Genomic DNA, 19324 nt, shown 5'->3' with positions numbered 1-19324 from the left:
GTTGGTCGGTCTGTCCGTCACGATTAGATTTAAAAAACTAGAACTCTAAAAGCTATTGAAAATCTGATTTACCCTTTAATGTTCCTCCCATAACATCTAAATAGTTTTAAGTATCTAAAATTGATTGTTCCGGATTTTTTTGTGCAAAACTAATCAACGCCAACAAATGTTTGTTTGCTCTTCTAACTTATATTACATTCAATTTCCATGCTTAAACGTTGCAAAAACACATTATCAATAATATGTTGTTCCGTTTTTTATGTAAATAGCATATTAATGCTAAATCATAATCTCTATACTGACTTATATTTCATTAAGTGTAAAAATGTTCCGGATATTGTTTTATAAAACATGAATTATGCCTAATGATTGTTTGAAATCGCATAAGGCTTTTAAAAAAAGTAATTTACTAGAATTGATTACTGAAAATTACTTTTTAGACATTTAATTTTCTTGTAAAACATAACATAGAAGTTTTGTAATCGATAAAGAAAGTTCCGGATTTTGTTTTTTACAAATCGTCGCCAGAAATTTCCGAATTTATTTAAAAATCTACTAACGCCAAATAATTGTTTGAACTCCCTCTTCTAATTAATAAACAAATAATCTTCTCATTTACGAAATAATGTTTTTACGGATTTTTATGAAAAATATTTTAACTCACTACTCTCTTACAGTACATTTAACTTTCTACCTAAAACATTAAAAAATCTAATTATCGTTAATATTATGTTCCGATTTTTAAGGAAAACAGAATCCAAACACCAAAGTAAGGTATGAAAATCTCTCCACGTGGCTGTAGTACATCTAATTTTTATACGAGACAATCCAAAAAAATTAATTAACGGTATTACATTTATCTGAAATTCTCTTTTTCTTTTACTATTTATACAAACATCCGGAACAATCTATTATATAAACTTTTCAATTGTGTTCATACCTAAAAATTATTGCGATGTTTTGAAACATAAAATAAAGGTTAATCAATTTTTAATAACTTTTAGTTGTTTTTTTTATATCAAGATAACGGACAGACCGACTGACAGACAAAACGCAAAAACAATGTGGCTTTGATCCTTTTTAAATAATATCTATTAGAACTCAGTGCACCAATGTCTATGAACCCTCGTTAAATATCTCGTGTAAATAAAGACATTTTTTTTTTATGGTACCGGTACTAGCCTATTGTGAGGTAATGGAATTTTTTTTCTTTGACGTCATATGAATGGACTCTTTAAATGTAATGTTAAAAGAACGCACTCGGTGCACCAATGTCTATTAACCCTCGAAAAAATTGCTTGTATTAATGAAAACATATTTTAGTCTAACTAAGCCGTGTGACGTAGTGTTTTTTTTTTCCTTTGACGTCACATGGAATGAATTCTTTAAATGAAATGCTAAAAGAACGCACTCGGTGCACCAATGTCTATGAACACTCGAGAAATGGCTCGTGTTGATAAAGGTGATTTTTAGTCTAGCTAGGCCTTGTGACGTAGTGTTTTTTTTTCCTTTGACGTCATATGGAATGAATTCTTTAAATGAAATGCTAAAAGAACGCACTCGGTGCACCAATGTCTATGAACACTCGATAAAAGGCTCGTAATGATGAAGGCGATTTTTATTCTAGCTAGGCCGTGTGACGTAGTGTTTTTTTTCCTTTGACGTCATATGGAATGAATTCTTTAAAAGAAATGCTTAAAGAACGCACTCGGTGCACCAAAGTCTATGAACACTCGATAAATGGCTCTTATAGATGAAGGCGATTTTTAGTCTAGCTAGGCCGTGTGACGTAGTGTTTTTTTTCCCTCTGACGTTATATGGAATTAATTCTTCAAATGAAATGAAAAAAGAACTCGGTATAGTAATGTTTATTAAGCCTCGTTATGTGACTCGCGTTTAAAAAAGGAATGATATCTTGATTTAGATCTAATCTAGATTTTTTAAACTAGATCTAGATTTTTATTACAGTATATCTAGATCTGGATTTATATTCTAATTAAAATAATTTTAGAGTCTAGATCTAGAATTTCTAGATCTAGTTTAGACTAAAATAGACTAGATTAAGATGTAGAATTTCAATTTCTAAACTTAAAGTGTAAAAAAAAAAGTGTAGATTTTCATTTCCAAACGTTTTGATCAATATTGTAATATTTTAATATACTAAAACTAATCTACTATTTTTTTATTAAATTTAAATTTACGGCAAATGAATCTTTGAAACATTATTACTTTTGACCATCGGATGGCTGCCTGGTCGTGCGGTTTGCGCGCTGGACTGTCGTTCAGATTTATGGATGGCCCAGGGTTCAAACCCTGCCCGCTCCCATCCCCCGTCGTCCTGCGGGAGGTTTGGACTAGGAAGTAATTATCTTCAACTCTGAAGGAACATCCGAAACGTGTAAAACATTTTACATCAAAATTAAATCACCTCTTGAATATTATTTGCGAATATGCAGATCCGACAGGGATCCGACTTCGACGGGGGCCGCCTCTGAGTTTGTGTAACACAAACTCTCTTTGTAATCTTGTTTGTTTTTAATATTGTTTTAATTGTAGATTTGTATAATTGTTCATGAATATCTAAAAATTATTTTTAGATATTGCTATATGTTCCTGAAGCCGACTTGGTTTCATAACCTGATCTGAAATGCCGTCATTCAAAGTAGAACATACTTTTTATCTCGTGGTAATTCACTAAAACCCTTAGCACTATACCTTTACATACCAGCGAGCTTTTGTAACAACACTTTGTCAATGTTTTTTTGTTTAAAAAAAGGTTAAATTATTCTATTTGAATGTTAGCTTTGACGTTTGTTTCAATTCACATGTACATATCTACATATTAACATATGTAGGTAAAATAAACTATAATCATTGTTTATTAAATCTTAAAATCGAAAGACACTGCGTTTACATAAAAAAAAAAAGAATTTAAAATAGAAAATGGGATTCCCGAACTTAATTTCTAACACTGTTTCTATTCTTAAATTAGAAGCAATCTAACTATAATTTGTTTGCCAGCTTTAATTTTGAAGAATTTTTAAATTTGTTTTGTTTCAGTGCCCTTTTAGTTTCTTCTTTCCGCCTTCATGTCCAGCCCCGCCTCCCTTACCGCCCCCTTTTGTGCCCACCGTCCCCCTACCGCACTTTGGGCAATCTTGAAAACGCCCCCTAAGGGGTGATAGCGCCCCCGTTGAAGACCACTGGTCTAGACTAAGACTAGTCTTAGACTAGTCTAAGTCTAAGTAAAATATTAGTTTTATTTAACGGATCATTTATCTCATTAACTCAATTATTATATCTATTATTATATCAGCATGTGGTTGGAATGAGTATGGTGAGAATTGCAAGTTCAGCTGTATGGAGAAGTGTGGGGCGGATTGTGGAGAGCGAACGTTCGGAACCTGTTTAGGTAAAACCAATAGAACCTACTGTTTATATAGCTGTGTCTTATCAGATTAGCTAATTAGGTCATTTTCCAACGCTTTTGTTAGGTGGTTTGTTCTATAAATAAAATATAGTATTCTTTGGAATAATTAAATAGGGAACTAATAAAATTAAATTATAGCTTTTATATAGCGCTACTTTCATGTTTATAGCATGCTCAGAGCGCTTTGGATCAATCTCATTTGTGGACCAGTGGGGGAAGGGGGTATCAGGGAGAGGGTTTCCCATGCTGCATTTGGGCGCTCAGTACACACAACTTTGCTCGAGTCGAAATTATTAAAATCACCTGAAAAATAAAAAATCTTAAAAATAGACAACATTGTCAACTAAAGGTGTCATTCAATGTGGTAAGCGCCAATAATAAGCATGTTGAAAAAAAAATGTTATTGTCAGTTTTAATTTAATAAGATGTAATGCAAAGACGGATTTATTTTCTAATACAAAATCTTAATTTTCACTTATTATCCTTACCTAGACTGGGCCCCGCGCATTCCACTTCGCATAGGGCCCCGCAGTTGTTAGGGCCGGCCCTGATCATATAGTTCTTCATTTAGATTTAACTAAATATTTGTCCACCATCTGAGTGTCATATAATTAAAATTGGTCTTTAGAATGATTTTTATTACAGCTCCGACTAGTGTGATGGAGAAAGGCCGATAACTGTTGTGCTACTATCTTTTTCTTTTCAGCCTCTTTTAGTCCCTTGTATATTCTGATGGTTATATTTCTAATACTTCCTTTATACACAATGCTTCACGCCTTGTAAGTATCATTTTTATACATAACTTAAGAAATAAAATAATAGTAATATTCTATACCGGATATCATAGTTTCATTGTAAAATCACCTAACCATTTGTTACAAATGCAAAATTATAATTTAGTAGTCACATGTTCACTGCCACTGTTCATCACGCTTATATATTCAAATGACACATCGTTTCGGAAGCATGTTGATAAGTGCCTGGCCAGGGCCGTTTTCCTTTCCCCCCCCCCTCTCGCCTTCGCCACATTGTGCGCCCCAGGGCTAATGTCTACCTTGTAGTCAATATCGGTGTCCACGCCCTTGAGGTCACGTTTCATATCATAAACTTTTCAAAAGTGCTATCGACTAGTTCCTCGTGTGCCAGTCGCATGACGAGGGTAGTGGATGGCCTTATGGGTTCGTTCATCTTCCAAACGGCGGACATAATCAAGCAAAAGTAGGGGCGTTCTCTGATTTTTTTTTTTTAATATACTGCGGATCTTGAGCAAGCAATTATCTCAGGATGTCTTAATCTGCATTGCTTTGTAATTTTCTAGCTAACTAGTTTATAAAAAAAACATTAAATAAGTAACCTTGTGCTTAAGCAAGTAAGTAAGTAGTTGGGGGCGCGGTGGTTGAATGGTTAAGCGCCTGGCTATTGAACCTGGGGTCCTGGGTTCGAATCTCGTCGAAGACTGGGATTTTGAATTTTTTGGATTTTATAGGGCGCCCATGAGTCCACCCAAATCTAATGGGCATCTGGCTTTACTTTGAGAAAGTAAAGGCGGTTGGTCATCGTACTGGCCATATGACAACCTGCTCTCTATAAATTTAACCGTTGGCCAAAGAAGCAGATGACCTTAACATCAGCTGCCCTATAGATGGCATGGGAAAAAAAAAGAGGAAACTTTACTTTCTTTACTAAGCAACAAACTAACTACTTACTATCTAACTAAATAAATAACTACGTACTGACTGACTATTTGAATAACTAACTGACCGACTAACAGACTGACTAACAAGTAACTAACATATAAACAAAATGTTTAATTTTAGCTCTCTTAGCTAAGAAGCTAACTAGCTGTTTATAGCAATTATGGACTATCAAACAAATTAAGTAACTTAATAGCTTAACAACAAAAGTAATAGACATATAGTTTGTTAATTTAGTATGTAAATAGATCACTAATCAGCTCAGTAAGTAACAAGCTAACTCGCTAAGAGTATATTTGGTATATTTGTATATAGTTCGTCCATAGTGGTTCGATGATGACCACTTTTGTCATTCAGGTGGCTTTGGGCTTTGCACTGGGGTTTTGTGCTTCCTCACGTGGCTGGTGAGACCTATGTGAGCCTGGATTGTATGTGAATGTATTATGTATATATTAGTCCATTAAAGGTATGCCAATGCATTTTGTTTTGAAACAGAACAAGGCACAAACAATCATTGATAGTGGACGAACAGTCCGCTTACGCAAAGTTCTCTAGTACAACATCTGGGACAACTTCGACTTTGACTGGTTTAAGCAAGCACAGCCCAAAAAAGCCCAGCTCAACCGAAATTGACCCAATTCAACCAATCGAAACCGAATCCAATAAAGCCAAACCCACACAACGCAAATCCAGCAAAACGGAACCCAACCAACGCAAATCCAGCAAAACGGAACCAAACCAACCCGAACCCAACCAACGCAAATCCAGCAAAACGGAACCCAACCAACGCAAATCCAGCAAAACGGAACCAAACCAACCTGAACCCAACCAACGCAAATCCAGCAAAACAGAACCAAACCAACCTGAACCCAACCAACGCAAATCCAGCAAAACGGAACCAAACCAACCCGAACCCAACCAACGCAAATCCAGCAAAACGGAACCCAATCAACGCAAATCCAGCAAAACGGAACCAAATCAACCCGAACCCAACTAAACGGAACGCAACTAACTCAACCCCAACAAAATTGAACCCATTCAACATTAGTTCAGATCTCAAGCAAGGTAAGTACAAAACCCTAAAAATATGAAACAACCTTGTAAGATGAGCCCCAAGGATCAGAGGCGTAGTGATGGGGGGGGGGGAAGAAGTGCACGATGCCCCAGCGCCATTCTCAATGCGTGCCACATATGCAGATAGGCGCCAAAATAGTACACATTATTATAGATATCAAATTAGGTAGTACATTCTAAGTCTATTTGTGTTATTTTATCATAAAAAGTTTTTAATTAAAAAATGTTTATGGAAATGGACTCGAATGGCTTCATAATGAATTATTTCAATCTTTGTTTATTGTTAGATTGGACTAAAAGCAATATTAATAAGACCTTTTTTTTGCCTTTTTTTTTTTCCAGGGCAATCTTGTGATAGCTGAAAGTGTAGTTACTAGGCACAAAAGGACTATGGGCAATAAACTGGAAGATCTCCATAGAAACCTTGTGAGAGATTGCACGTTCAATGGTGACACAAATATAACAGTAATTACAGTTTTGTTGGGCTGCTGACGACTGAAGTCTTAGAGAAGAAATAGTTGCACAGCGAGTCATTTAGTAGAGAGAAAGAAAAGAAACAATCACACCTTCAGCTATGCCTTAGTCTGTTGGATCATTGGGGCACCACGCAAGATTTTTTTACCATGTTTCTCCATTCCTGTCTTTATCCTTGGATGTAACTTTTTTCAATATCAGGCCCTTTCATTCTTTAATGTTGTCTTCCCATCACTTTCTCTGTCTGCCTCTTCTCCTTTTTTCCCTGGTACTGTTCCCTGAAGATCCTGCTTTTTTTTTTTTTTTTAATTATAGTTAGCAGGTCATCATGGGGTCCAATCGCTGTAGTAACACTTGTCTCTAATCTGTTCGTTTGTGATGCGGTCTTTAAAGCAACACTATAGAGAGGAAACACACAAAGTGCAAGAGAGAAAGACAGAGAGAGTGTAGAGAAAAAAAAAAGAGAAAATTTTAAGAAAGTGGGAAATGAAAACCTGAGAGAGACGGGGGAATAAACAAATAATAAATGGTGATAAATATAAGGCTTAAGAAATAGAGAGATGAAAGTGGCTAGGGGTCAGGAAAAAAGTGGAAAAATATCGGACTATATTGACCAACGACAAATGAGAAAGTGGAAGAAATAGTGAAAGAAGAAAGAAATAGATAATGAGAGAGAAAGAGAGGGAGAGATGGAGAAAAGATAAAAAATAAAAGGTTAACGTAAACCTTACATTTTTTAAAAATTATCTCAGGAAAAGAAATTAATCTTAGGAAAAGAAATAATCTTAGGAAAAGAAATTAATCTTAAGAATAGAAACAATCTTAGGAATAGAAATTAATCTCAGGAAAAGAAATAATCTTGGGAAAAGAAATTAATCTTAGGAATAGAAATAATCTTAGGAAAAGAAATAATCTTAGGAAAAAAAAATTAATCTCAGGAAAAGAAATAATCTTAGGAAAAGAAATTAATCTTAAGAAAAGAAACAATCTTAGGAATAGAAATTAATCTCAGGAAAAGAAATAATCTTAGGAAAATAATAAATCTTAGGAAAATAAATTAAACTTAGGAAAGAAATAATCTTAGGAAAAGAAATTAATCTTAGGAAAAGAAATAATCTTAGGAAAATAATAAATCTTAGGAAAATAAATTAAACTTAGGAAAGAAATAATCTTAGGAAAAGAAATTAATCTTAGGAAAAGAAATAATCTTAGGAAAATAAATTAATCTTAGGAAAAGAAAAGTCCTAGACTAAGTCATAATAAAGAAAATATATCACTTAACACAAAAAAAAAACAGGCCATTTATTCTCTGGTCATTGTCCTAGGCTGAATTGATGTGTTACTTGAACATATTCCAATCCATATTTTCAACTTGCTATCAATTACAGACTTGTAAATACCAGAACTATTGCATGATGTCTTTCTTGTAAACATTTATTAAACATGTTATTTAACACTTCATAATCTTCCGTGTTGTTTGCATCACTAAGTTTAATCTCGGCATAGTTGAATTTTCAATTGGGATTGTTAATTAAAAAGGTGTCGACCTTTTTTAGTTCACTTACTTTTAATACTAAAGACTAAACACATGAGTCCGGTGTGATGGCCAAATTCTTTAGTGCCTAATATTTATATATAATGTACTACTATTATTTCCCTTCTATATATTCTGTATTTTTTTCTTATATTAACACGGGCACAAACAGAATCATCTTGTCGGAGAAATGTATAAATAACATGACAACACACTGAAAAAACATTTGTGTACTTTCTATCTTCTTTATTAAACTTCTCCAAACTAAACATTTACGTAGACTTTCAATTTCAATACCGACTTGACTTAAATCTCTTGAGAATATTCACCTTTTTACTCTATACAACCTTACTTTGGATGTGCTGTGAGTTATGTATTTGTACACAATGGAATAGTACGCTGATGGGGGATCTTAAAGAGCTATTGTATGTGAATATAAAGGCCAATATGGTAGCATTTTTTTTGTTTTTCACGATATAAAAAAATCCCATTTCAAGTGTTATTTAGTGATACCAAATACTTTTTAAAAAATCATGAATGGAATTATTCATCAGCTAACCATGCAGGCTACGTACTAGTAGATGTGCATTACAGGACGTAAACCCAGCCTTCACTCTATCAAACTTAGCATCATGATTTTGAGAATGTGTATAATTTGATCCCCATCAGATAGCATGTATTTCTGGGGCCAATTTCATAGAAATGCCTGGGCCGATTTTGGCACCCGGTCCGCCCCTGATCCATGTTCATTCACATGTACGACTATATTAACAATATAGATACGTATATGACATCTTATCTTATTCGAGATGAATCTAAATCTGGATCTTGATTTTTTTTTTAGTTTTAGGGCGCCTTTATTTATTTACCGTATAGATCTGGATATAAAATAGAGAAAATTCTACATATGATATATAGATCTAGATTAAATCTTCAAATACAAAAACAAAATTTAATAAAATACTCAGAAAGACACAAAGACAAAGGTACATTCCTCATCCCATATGCTAGGACAAATTTGTACAAATACTCCTTCTTCCCTAGTGCTATTAGAGCATGGAACGGGTTGCCTGAGCTAGCCAGGAAAACCAGTGATTTGGCAGAATATAAGTCATTGGTTAATATGCATGACTGAATGCATGACGCGTAGGACGTAATCATCTACTTTTTTGAAGTAACGTCCGTATTATATAAGATAAGATAAAATAGATCAAATTATATATATATGTCAACTATTGACTATATATCTATTTTATCTAAAATAAAATCTTTTTTTTTTTTAAATGAAATTCAATTTAAAAATTGATTTGGACTATCATTATCTTACTGCGTCAATGCATAGATTCAATTATACTTCCAATACAAGTTGGGTTAGCTCTAGTGGTTGTTAATTACTCTGATTATAGTCATCTACTTTATATAAACAGTAATAGGGTTTGTTGCTGAACATAAAAATTATATGTGTCAGACGCGAATTACAAAAGTCATTTCTCTATAGAAGAAGTTACGAATACAACCACAGACCTATATATACTACAATAAATATAGGTTTTTGATTGCTAGTTACGATTTATTTAGGTAGGTGCTGTTTTACTATTACATACCAAGTATTAGAGTTTAGAAAAACCCAGGTTTGTTTCTTGTGCAACGCTATTAGCTAACACCTCATATCATCTCTCCATTAGTATATTTAGATCTATAATCTAATTCTAGTCTAGATCTATATATAAAAATCGAATAGATCTAGTAATAGTATAGATTCTATCTTGAGACTAGATTACCGAGTCTAGCCTATGCTATGCCTATAGTCAGTTTTTATTAGAAAAAAGTCTAGATATTGTTACGTATTCCTGAATTTTCTGGCTAGATGTATTAGTTGGCACACAAATAAAAACACAGCAAAGAACTTGACGACTAAACTTTCAGTTTCATATAACTTTAATGACTATTAACTCTAACAATTCGTTACTGTAACATGTAGCGTAGAAGACTGTACAATATCTGTCAGTTTACAGTTAGCTATACTTCGTTGCAATTCATCTCTTCACTTCGTTGCAATTCATCTCTTCTCAACTTTCCTCGAGCCGTATTCCACAGAACAGACCAACGACACACTTCCCAGTGTCGCTCCAGGTCTCCCAAAGCTGAACCAAGTCGTACTCAAGTCTACCGAATCAGAGCCGCACACGTCTTACATCGACTGTATCGACTGTAACGGCTCAAGTCCACTGTAGTTCGCTGTATAGACTGTATAGACTTTAACGACAGTAGTCCACTCCAGTTAACTCTACCCTAGTTAACTTGCATCGAGTCGTACACATTTCTCTTCCACAGAGCCGCACATGTCTTACATAGTCTGTATCGACTGTAACGGCTCACTCACGACTCCATACGACTGACTTTCACATTAACTCTCTGGCTTATATAGAGTCCCTAATCGCTTGTCCAAAGTTGCACAAATACGGCTAGTATCCTCTGGAATAACACGTGAGGAAACGTCACATCCTGTCTTTGTTTATACATGTAGATTCCAGAAAACATCGGCTGCAGTGTCATCTTGCCGGGGTCACAAGTTGTGACCTCTATCTGTCACTGGGCATTGCTAGTAGGCCTACCTTCTGGAATAGCACGTAAGGACACGTCACATCCTGTCTTTGTTGATACACGTACATTCCAGAGAAAACCCGCTGCTGTGTTATCTCGCGGGGTCATACGTTGACCTCTACCTATCACTGTCATTTGTAACAATATTAATAAAGACTAAAGTTTTTTAATTATTAGATATAGACATAAGACATACGTTTACTATAGGGCCTACTCTATACTTAATCTACTAAACTAGAGATCTATCTATAGATCTATCTATAATCTAGTCAATCTAGATGTATACAATATTCATTAAAATACTTCTACTTATAATGACTTATTTAATAAGTTAGTACTTAGACCTATTATAGTTTATTAATAGATTTACTTTTCAATGCCTAGACCTAATAATAAAATTGCGAATGATGTCTATAATGACTGATTTTTTTTTTTATATAATAATAGGCCTACTAAATCTAGGTCTAGACCATAGACATAAATAAATATAGACTTGCCGATTAAAGAGTTTTATGAAACGAAAATTTGTGACTTGCAATTTTGTGTACTTTATTATACAGCATTTATGAGCAGTATAAAAGTTAAGTATTCATATCTATTTCAGCCACACACCTATATATATATAGAAATCAGGTATACACATTAGGAGAAAAACGACCCCTTTACTCAAGAAAAATTTAAGAAACTAGAACAGACACAAAATAAACAGTGACATTCATAACAAAATAATATTCAAAATTGATTAGAGTAACACCTTTTTAAGTAATCATTTAAAGTTTAAAATCACTACAATTTTTTTCAACAATTATTTTGTGTATGAAATTGTGTATCGGAAAATTCCGGGTACATGAAATAAGCTAGTCCTAAAAACACAAATCTTGGGTAAAATACTCATCAAATAAAGTACTGTAAATGTGTAGTTTCACGCGCTAGTTTCAGGTCTTTTCTTTTTATAGCCTCTATCGGGTTATATCCCAACTACCCGTATTTTTGTGCAGCATTTTTTTCTCTATCAGGTACACTTAAAATTATAGCATAATAATGTCAGTTTAATTTAAAAAGAGAACTGAAAAATACAAAGATATATACTGAAAAAAGCGACTTTCGGCCCAATACTTTTTAATCAAAGAAACGAAATGGACTAGTCCAACAAACCCTGTTACGTTGATTATAGTTACCTACTATATATGAACAACATATTAAAAAATGAACATTAACAAAGAGATTAAATTCAGGTTGTAAAAGTTTTTCAAAATAAAATAATAATAATAAATTAGAGCTTTTATATAGCGCTTCTTTTATGCTTATAGCATGCTCAGAGCGCTTTGGTCCAATCTCATTTGTGAGACAAGTTAGAAGAGCGGTTATCCGGGAAAAGGTTTTTCCGTGCTTTAGGCGCCCAATTAACACAATGCTCGAGTCGGGTGTCGAACCTCGTAGATAGCTAAGACAAGCCAAGTTCAAGCGTACTTAGCCTCTCGACCACGTTTCCCAGTTAGCATATAACTATCAGCCATGGCTTTTTTTTATGATGTAGGACTTAAAGGGTTAACATATTTAGTGTATCGCACGATTGGTGTTACTTTTATCAACCCACTGGCGACTAATGCGTTTGAGTTGCTTCCAATGCATGTTGCATAATTAAGGTTGACAATCGTCTTACAATAGCCAGAGGCGCTTTTGGTCGCCTCAGACTGAGATTATTGCGGAATAGGTCTCTTAACCTGGCTACAAAAAATGAATAATTATAAAGCAGTGGTTCTCGATACACTTTTGTTTGGGTCTCAAACCTGGGTGCTCTACCGAAGGTATTTATGGCTCCTCGAACGCTTCTATTAAAGGTGGCTTCGCTTTTTTTATGGGCATTTGCTGGCTAGACTACATTACAAATAACAATGTTCTGCTGGAGGCTGGTGTGGACAGTATATAAGCACTAATTACCATTCGACAGCTGCGCTGGGTCGAACACTTATCCCGCATGGTATTTAGTGTAGGCTGGGTGCAGCACCTCAAACAGCCCAAGAGAGTTGACAACACTCAGTGTGATAATCCACCAGATGATATCAAATATAAATATCAATATTACACTACAGTGGATCCCTGGACACATTGGCATCATGGGAAATGAAAAGGCAGATAAGCTATCAAAGGCAGGTTCATCTATGGAACAACCAGATAGACCTGTTAACTACCTCACCCTAAGGTCAATGTTAGTCAACAATCACAAAGAGGAGTGGCTCAACCAATGGGCATCAGGAAACACATGCAGAGCCATGTACAGAGAAATGTCTACGCCTAACAAACTGGACAGTATTAACTTCCTTCCCCGCAAAGAACAATCTACAATCTTCCAACTAAGAACAGAACACACACCACTATTAAATTACCACCTGAACAAAATAAACTCCACACAACTACCCCTTAGCAGACATTGCGCCCACCCCTTTGAAACCGTAAACCATATCCTCTTTGAATGCCCCTCCCTAATCCACCTTAGGCAGACCCTACTTCCACTACAGCCCAACATAACCAACACCCTGTACGGCAGTGCTGAACAACTGAAGAAAACAGCTCACTTTTTTTCCTTGGCACAGTCTGCAAAAGAGCTCACAGCTCAGCAGCAATAAAGCTGGCTAGAAGAAGAAGAATCCCGCATGGTAGACGACCTCATGCCATAGGCGTTTTTTTTTCGAGCTTTGATGAAGTAACAGAGGTTGTCCATGAAAGCGCTACAAAGATCAACTCTGGAGCCATTTTGCCCTCACTGGCATAGAGGACATTAGCTGGCAGCAGATGGCCTCTGAAAAAGACTGTGAGAGAGCTCTCACAAAGGGTGCGGGAGACACATTTGAGATTCATTGAAAAGCCATTTTTGATGACATGCGCAGAAGACGGAAAGAAAGCTTAAATAGACCACCAGAAAATAGCGGCTTTGTCTGCACGAGATGCGGGAAAATATATAGGTCTGAACAGGGTCTGCATCGTCATTTTATCCTTTATATTCGGAATCAAAGACATTTCCATTATTATAAAATGGTGATATAATGATGTAATTAATAGTACTCGTTGTTTTGTTAAAAACATTTAGAAAAGGGGCCTCAAAAGCATCTATTAAATTTGGCCCTGCAATCTGTTAGACCTGTCCTACTTTCATATATGTTAGAAGCCCTCCACACCAGCTAAGCTCTCTATTTATCCCTTTTTCATTCTGTCTATACGAACAGACAAGCAACAGCCAGACAAACATTGATTACGAATACACAAATATCCTAGAACCCAGAATCTTCTAATTGCACATTTAAAGAGGAAGTCACTCTTTGAAAACTAATCTTAGTTGTATTTTAAAAGCACAATAGATCTAGATCTTTTTGATCATAGCATTTGTAGAATTATCAATAGGCTTAGACTAGAAGTTGGTTCAATATATGTAGATCTAGACCTAAATTACTGGTCTACTTATACAGAATTCTCTGACAATGTTGCCAAAGCTAGGCCGGTCATTACTCAACGAGATATATTATTTAATCTTCGCGTGGTCTCTTTTATTTCTTGTGAAGTTTGGTAAGTATTAGCCAGAGGTCTGGAGTTTGAATCTAAATTGAAGCTAAAACCTATCATTGTCAAACTAAAGCTATACATATAAATAGTAGGCATATATACATATATTTTTGGCATGGTTCCGTTCAAAAGGTGATACAGGTGATAGTGGACTACAGATCCGTCATAATGGTACCACATTTTTAATAACGATTCCGAACTTGCCCTACCTACAGAGAGACTCATTCATAAGTCTGTGTATGACATCCACGGTAAAACCAGAACTTGAAAATAAAGTAAGCTAATCTATGTATCTATCTATGTATCAATCTATCTATCTATCTATCTATCTATCTATCTATCTATCTATCTATCTATCTATCTATCTATCTATCTATCTATCTATCTATCTATCTATCTATCTATCTATCTATCTGTCTGTCTGTCTGTCTGTCTGTATCTCTCTCTCTCTCTCTCTCTCTCTCTCTCTCTCTCTCTATATATATATATATATATATATATATATATATATATATATATATATATATATATATATATATATCTCCATCTATCTATCCATCTATCTGTCTAACTAACTAACTATTTATCTATGTATCTATTTGTCTGTCTGTCTGCCTGTGTGTCACATCAACAGTAAAAGAACAAAAAAAGTAAGCTAATCTATCTATCTATCTATCTATCTATCTATCTCTCCCCCCACCCCCGCAAAAAATGTATATATGTGTATTTGTGTATGCGTCTATGTGTGCGTGAGTGTGTGTGTACATAAGTAATTTTTATTACATTCAGACCATTCTTTTGGAAGTTTTTTATTGTACCCTAGAATAGGTTCTGCCTGGAGTAGGGGGAAAATGTAGACTTCCCGCTATTTTCAGAAAGAGGGTCTGGAGGAGCGATATGAGCCTCCTCAGCGCGAGGCGGAACCCCGCCGCCAAGCACTATTTCCGGTATGGAAAGCCAACAATATGCATATTCTGAGGTATCTACAGTGCATTTTCCTGCTATTAAAAAGTTTTATTTCAAAAACCTAATGTGTTATTCCTACTGACTTAGATCCTACCGCGTCGTTCGGCGCATTGAGTGGCAAGCTGCTTCCACAAAAATCTATCACTGGTAATGTCTGAAGCCTCTTCCCACTTTCTCTGAGGACCTCCATGAAAGTGTGGGGCCAAGCAGGGCCGGACTTAGGCCACTGCAACCTATGCAAACGCAGTGTGCCACGCACTATCATAGGCCCCGCCCCAAGTCTAGGTGTAAATTATTAAATTAAACCATTTTAACTTATTATTAAAGAGTTTCCTAGAATTCTCCTGAAATTGAACAATCTACAAAGAAGTAATGAAAATCTCCATAAATTATTAAAATCTTCTTAAATGTCAGGCAAATCTCTTTAAAAATAAACAAGATTACAAAGAGAGTTTGTGTTATCACTCAAACTCAAAGGCGGCCCCCATCAAATTCACCAATGGACGAGAAATATATTCAATACATAGTCTTGTTTTGATGGTTTAAAGAAATTGTTTAAAGAAATTGTTTAAAGAAATTGTACAAATTTGGCGTTATTTTTTACATTTAAGCAAACAGTGCAACACGTCGTCTTTGATAATACTCTTCTAAATCTTCTAGAATAAGTAGAGTATCGTTACGTGATCACCTAAGATCAGCATGGAAACCTCCCGATACAGTGTCGCACCTACTGCGGTAGCTCAGTGTGTCACCCCTCCCCATCAGCGTTCTTAAAATATGTTCCAATAAACACTATTGCTTGCTAGTTTTTTTTTGTTCAACCAATACAGTGATCTGATTACCTAAATCCCAATGTTTATTACATTTATTCAAATTTGATTGCAAATTGTGCAATAATATTTGATTCAAATTACAAACGGACTTAACATCATATGAACATGTTTCCTTTGTTATAATTTAAGACAGAAATGGTATAACTTTGTGCTGTATCATTTACACTTAAACTACTATCTGGATGTGTCTAGGCATATTTGGGCATATAACTAGAAATTTTATTTTTCCCATGTGTCCGCTTTTACTAAGTTATAATTTTTCCAACTTGGTTGTCACTACCAAAATGGTGTCGACCGGTGCAAACCGCACCCCTACCTCCCCCTCCCCCTATTGACGCCACTGCTCAGAGATATATCTCGAGATTTTATTATTATCTTTTTCAATGTGTCTGCTTCTGCCAAGTTATGATTTTGCCAACTTGGTTGTCACCCCAAAAATGGTTTCGGCCGGTGCGGACCGCACCCCTCGAATCCACTCCCCCTAGCCACTGCTCCAAGATATTTCGATATTTTATTATTATCCTTTCCAATGTGTCTGCTTCTTCCAAGTTATAATTTTTCCAACTTGGTTGCCACCTTTAAAATGTGTCGACCGGTGCGGATCGCACCTTCGCCTCGCACCCCCCTATTACGCCACTGCTCCTAGATACCTACTTCTTCCCAACATTTAATAAACTCTCGATAATTGTATTTTTTTAGAAGTCAAGTGACGTCATCTTTATTTGTTTCTTTCAGCCTATAACTCTTCTAAAAAGTCTCATCTCATTAGAATAGATTTATTTAGATTTATTAATAGATTTACTTTTTGTGTCTTATTTCGTTGATTTTACATTATTCTTATTATATATTGTTATGACTTTGCCATGCGCACCGCCATCCAAGATAGTGCAGAAAGAAGGTGCGCACTATCAGTGACCAGACAAGTCGGATGTTGACATAAAGAGACAAACGATTTCCGCCCAAGGAGAGAGCCAATATGGAGAGATTGTGCCTAAGAAAGATGATGTTTTATGAAATTGTGATGTTTTGTAAATAAAGATATATGTGCCTCGTTGAGTTGCCTCACTTAAGTTATTACAATTGGTGTCAGAAGTGGGATTATAGGCAACTCAACGAGAGGAGGTAGGATTTACAATGGCAGCTTTGAAACGATTAGACCAACTCTCGGTTAGAGAGCTTAGGAAGGAACTTCGTTACCGATATGAGATAATTAGTGGTACCAAGGAGGTGCTTACAGCTTGCCGTACTTATTTGAAATTAAATCGGAGATTCATGAGCTTATTGGCAAGATAAATGAAGGTATTGATGCAATTTGTGAACAAATTAACAGTATAGGGAAAAAGGTAGATAAAATGGTGTCTCGAGTAGACTCGTTGGTAAAGGAGAAGTTGCCTGTAGACTCGTTGGTAAAGAAGTTGCGTGGTCAAGACTGTGGCTGCACAAACAGTGGTGACGGAGACGCTGGGAATTGGTGCGCCGTCTGTGTCTGTGTTGTGGGCAAGTCTTGTGGTTGTGACTTTCAAGACGAGAAACGTGACGACGATTGCTGTGATGATCTCAACGAGTTGTACCGAATCGAACTGAAAGTGACAAATGAAGTAACTGAAGACTGTTACTTGCCTGAAGCGTTTGTTCCTGTTGTACCTGTTACCAGTACCTTAACTGAAGTCTGTTACGTGCCTGAAGCGTTTGTTCCTGTTGTACCTGTTACCAGTACCTTAACTGAAGTCTGTTACGTGCCTGAAGCGTTTGTTCCTGTTGTACCTGTTACCAGTACCTCAATGAGCCGGACGGAGCAAGACAACGTTGGGTCTGCGTTCAAGCCTGTTGCTATGGACCTTAAAGACCTCTGCCTATCTGTCGGTTCTCACGAGGGAAATTCGAAGCTTGACAACTGCATCCAGAAGATTAGCATGAACTGTACGTGCGGCGCATCACACATAGAATTTAGATGCCAAGAAAACCACCAACAGGGCATATGTACTTCTACCATCATCATCGACATTGGCATAGATGAATGTCAATCAAACCACTCTATATCTGAGCTGTCAAGAGGAAGACATTTTCCACTTGAACCTGAAGAGACCTATCTTCTGGACGTAAGAATGTTGTCTGAGGATGACTGCGGTGCATTGTACTTTGCTTGCAACGTGGCTGCAAGCGAACCTGCGGCTCCCTTGAGAGGCGTCTGTCGGGAAGGTCTGCTGAGACAGCGTGTCCGATCAACGGCTGTGCTGAAGAAAACAGTGCTCGACCCTATATCTTTGTGTGGCAAACGGTCACGTCATTATCGCAACAACAGCCTGGTCAACTGGAGAAAGAGAAAGCGGCACTGGAGGAAAACAATGCGGATGGCCTCGTGGGGAACACGCTCCTTGCCGCCTGTGGCTCCCACTGATCGACCTCCACCTGAACTGTCAAACCTCAGCTGCAGTGTTTCTTTTCGGGACGAAAAGTGCTAAGACGGGGGCAATGTTATGACTTTGCCATGCGCACCGCCATCCAAGATAGTGCAGAAAGAAGGTGCGCACTATCAGTGACCAGACAAGTTGGATGTTGACATAAAGAGACAAACGATTTCCGCCCAAGGAGAGAGCCAATATGGAGATGCTGTACTCAAGGCAGATGCCCTTTGTGTTTGTCATGTCTCTATGTAAATAAACGTCTATGTCCTCGTTGAGTTGCCTCACTTATTAATTTTATCTTAAGTAGATAAGGTAGGCCACGTTTAATCATAGGCCCCGCGCGAATTCTATGTGTAAATTATTAAATTAAACCATTTTAACTTATTTTCAAAGGGTTCATGGAATTCTCCTGAAATTGTTGAAATATACGAAAAAGTCATAAAAATCTCATGAAATTAATAAATCTTTTAAAAACGGATGCAAATCTTCTTAGAAACTGACAACATCGTCATTTCTGTGTGTCATTTAATATGGACAACGTCAATCCTACTCACGATTAAAAAAAAAAGGCATAGTCCGCTTTCAATTAATAAAAATGTAATAGTAAGACGAATTTTAACCACAAATTTAAATTCTTAATTTACTTTATAGTTTCTGACATACAAATATAGATCTAAATCTAGCGATATTATGTTAGTTGATAGTAAATCTGAAAGTCAGATCTGAATATTTATCGGCTTTTTGTTGGAGAG

At 36.0% G+C, this 19324-nt stretch overlaps 2 protein-coding genes across 2 annotated transcripts in view; both read left to right on the top strand.

The window, feature by feature from the left end:
- The window catches only part of LOC106050160 (uncharacterized), a 61364-nt gene extending 54122 nt beyond the window's left edge, over positions 1 to 7242 (top strand). Inside the window, exons 19-22 of the mRNA XM_056017327.1 lie at positions 3317 to 3412; positions 4137 to 4209; positions 5620 to 6189; positions 6541 to 7242. Of these exons, the coding sequence (XP_055873302.1) occupies positions 3317 to 3412; positions 4137 to 4209; positions 5620 to 6121 (671 nt within the window). The 3' untranslated portion in view covers positions 6122 to 6189; positions 6541 to 7242. The remainder of the gene's footprint in view (positions 1 to 3316; positions 3413 to 4136; positions 4210 to 5619; positions 6190 to 6540) is intronic.
- A 6865-nt stretch (positions 7243 to 14107) lies between these two features.
- Positions 14108 to 19324, top strand: part of LOC106052720 (uncharacterized) — a 60041-nt gene continuing 54824 nt past the window's right edge. The window contains exons 1-2 of the mRNA XM_056017308.1: positions 14108 to 14371; positions 14501 to 14643. Coding sequence (XP_055873283.1) covers positions 14287 to 14371; positions 14501 to 14643 — 228 coding nt within the window. The 5' untranslated portion in view covers positions 14108 to 14286. The remainder of the gene's footprint in view (positions 14372 to 14500; positions 14644 to 19324) is intronic.

The sequence above is a fragment of the Biomphalaria glabrata genome, chromosome 18 (genome assembly GCF_947242115.1).
Source record: "Biomphalaria glabrata chromosome 18, xgBioGlab47.1, whole genome shotgun sequence".
NCBI lineage: Eukaryota > Metazoa > Mollusca > Gastropoda > Planorbidae > Biomphalaria > Biomphalaria glabrata.
The sequence above is the reverse complement of the archived record's forward strand: the minus strand, read 5'-3'. Positions and strand labels throughout refer to the sequence as shown.